General features: G+C 49.5%; 1 protein-coding gene across 1 annotated transcript in view; it reads left to right on the top strand.

The window, feature by feature from the left end:
• Positions 1-448, top strand: part of PLXNA4 (plexin A4) — a gene marked incomplete at its 3' end in the record, with an annotated part of 240,172 nt that extends 239,724 nt beyond the window's left edge. The window contains exon 4 of the mRNA XM_031061881.1: positions 317-448. Within this exon, the coding sequence (XP_030917741.1) occupies positions 317-448 (132 nt within the window). The remainder of the gene's footprint in view (positions 1-316) is intronic.
• Between the last annotated feature and the right edge of the window lie 572 nt (positions 449-1,020).

Here is a 1,020-nt window from a genome sequence, read left to right as displayed (position 1 = left end):
TATATAAATATATATATAAAGGGTTTTTTTTGTATATATTATAAGCAGATATACATTACTGTGAGGATAGTGAGAGAGAAAGTTTCCCAGAGAAGCTGTGGCTGTCCCTGGATCCCTGGCAGTGTCCGGATTGGACAGGGCTTGGAGCAACCTGTGATGGAGGAAGCTGTCCCTGCCCATGGCAGAAGGTTGGAATGAGATGGTCTTTAAGGTTCATTTCAACACAAATCATTTTGTGGTTCTTTAATTATTTGTTTTCAGTGGAAGGAGGGAAAAATCCTCATGTTCTCCCTCTGTTCTTGTTGTTCCTGCACAGATCCGTGTGGATGGCACCGCCAAGAACACGCTGGAGTACGAGATCGTGCAGGTGGTGGACACTGGCCCCATCCTCCGGGACATGGCCTTCTCCATGGACCACGAGCACCTCTACATCATGTCTGAGAAGCAGGTAAGGAACTCCAGGAGCTCGTGCTGCTTTATAGACCTTTCAGCTCCATCCTGCTGTGGACATCAGGGTGCTCATGATTTCTGCCAGCGACCACACTTCCCACAAGGATGGGCTCTGTTGTCGATCTCGGGGTTTTTATGCCATAAACCCGTGGCATTTACATACTCCTGTGATATTGAAGGGCCAGGGGCACAGAACTCAAGGGGCAGGAACCACCCCTAGAGTTGTTTTGTCCTGCTGGCTGCTGGACAAGGAGTTGCTGCTGCATTGTTCTCCATTCCCACCCAAACTGTGGCTGCATCTGCCACAGACACAGGAAGGTGTAGCACTGAATGATTTGGCTCTAACTGGAGTTTTTGGAGAGGCTGGAGCTTCTTTGGGACACTGGGCAGGAGTGCAGGACTCTGCCAGCCAGGGTGTAGGCCAAGTTTAGTGTGGTGTTCCTGTTGTGTTGTCAGCATTGTGATTGAAAATGCTGGCAGCCAGATCCCAGGGAAGGAATCTGGGTATTCAGCATGGAATCCTGGCTGATTTCAGTGGAATTCATGGCCTTGGGAAGTTTGCTGCTTGGG

Source organism: Geospiza fortis, unplaced genomic scaffold (assembly GCF_000277835.1).
Source record: "Geospiza fortis unplaced genomic scaffold, GeoFor_1.0 scaffold61, whole genome shotgun sequence".
Lineage (NCBI taxonomy): Eukaryota > Metazoa > Chordata > Aves > Passeriformes > Thraupidae > Geospiza > Geospiza fortis.
The sequence above is the reverse complement of the archived record's forward strand: the minus strand, read 5'-3'. Positions and strand labels throughout refer to the sequence as shown.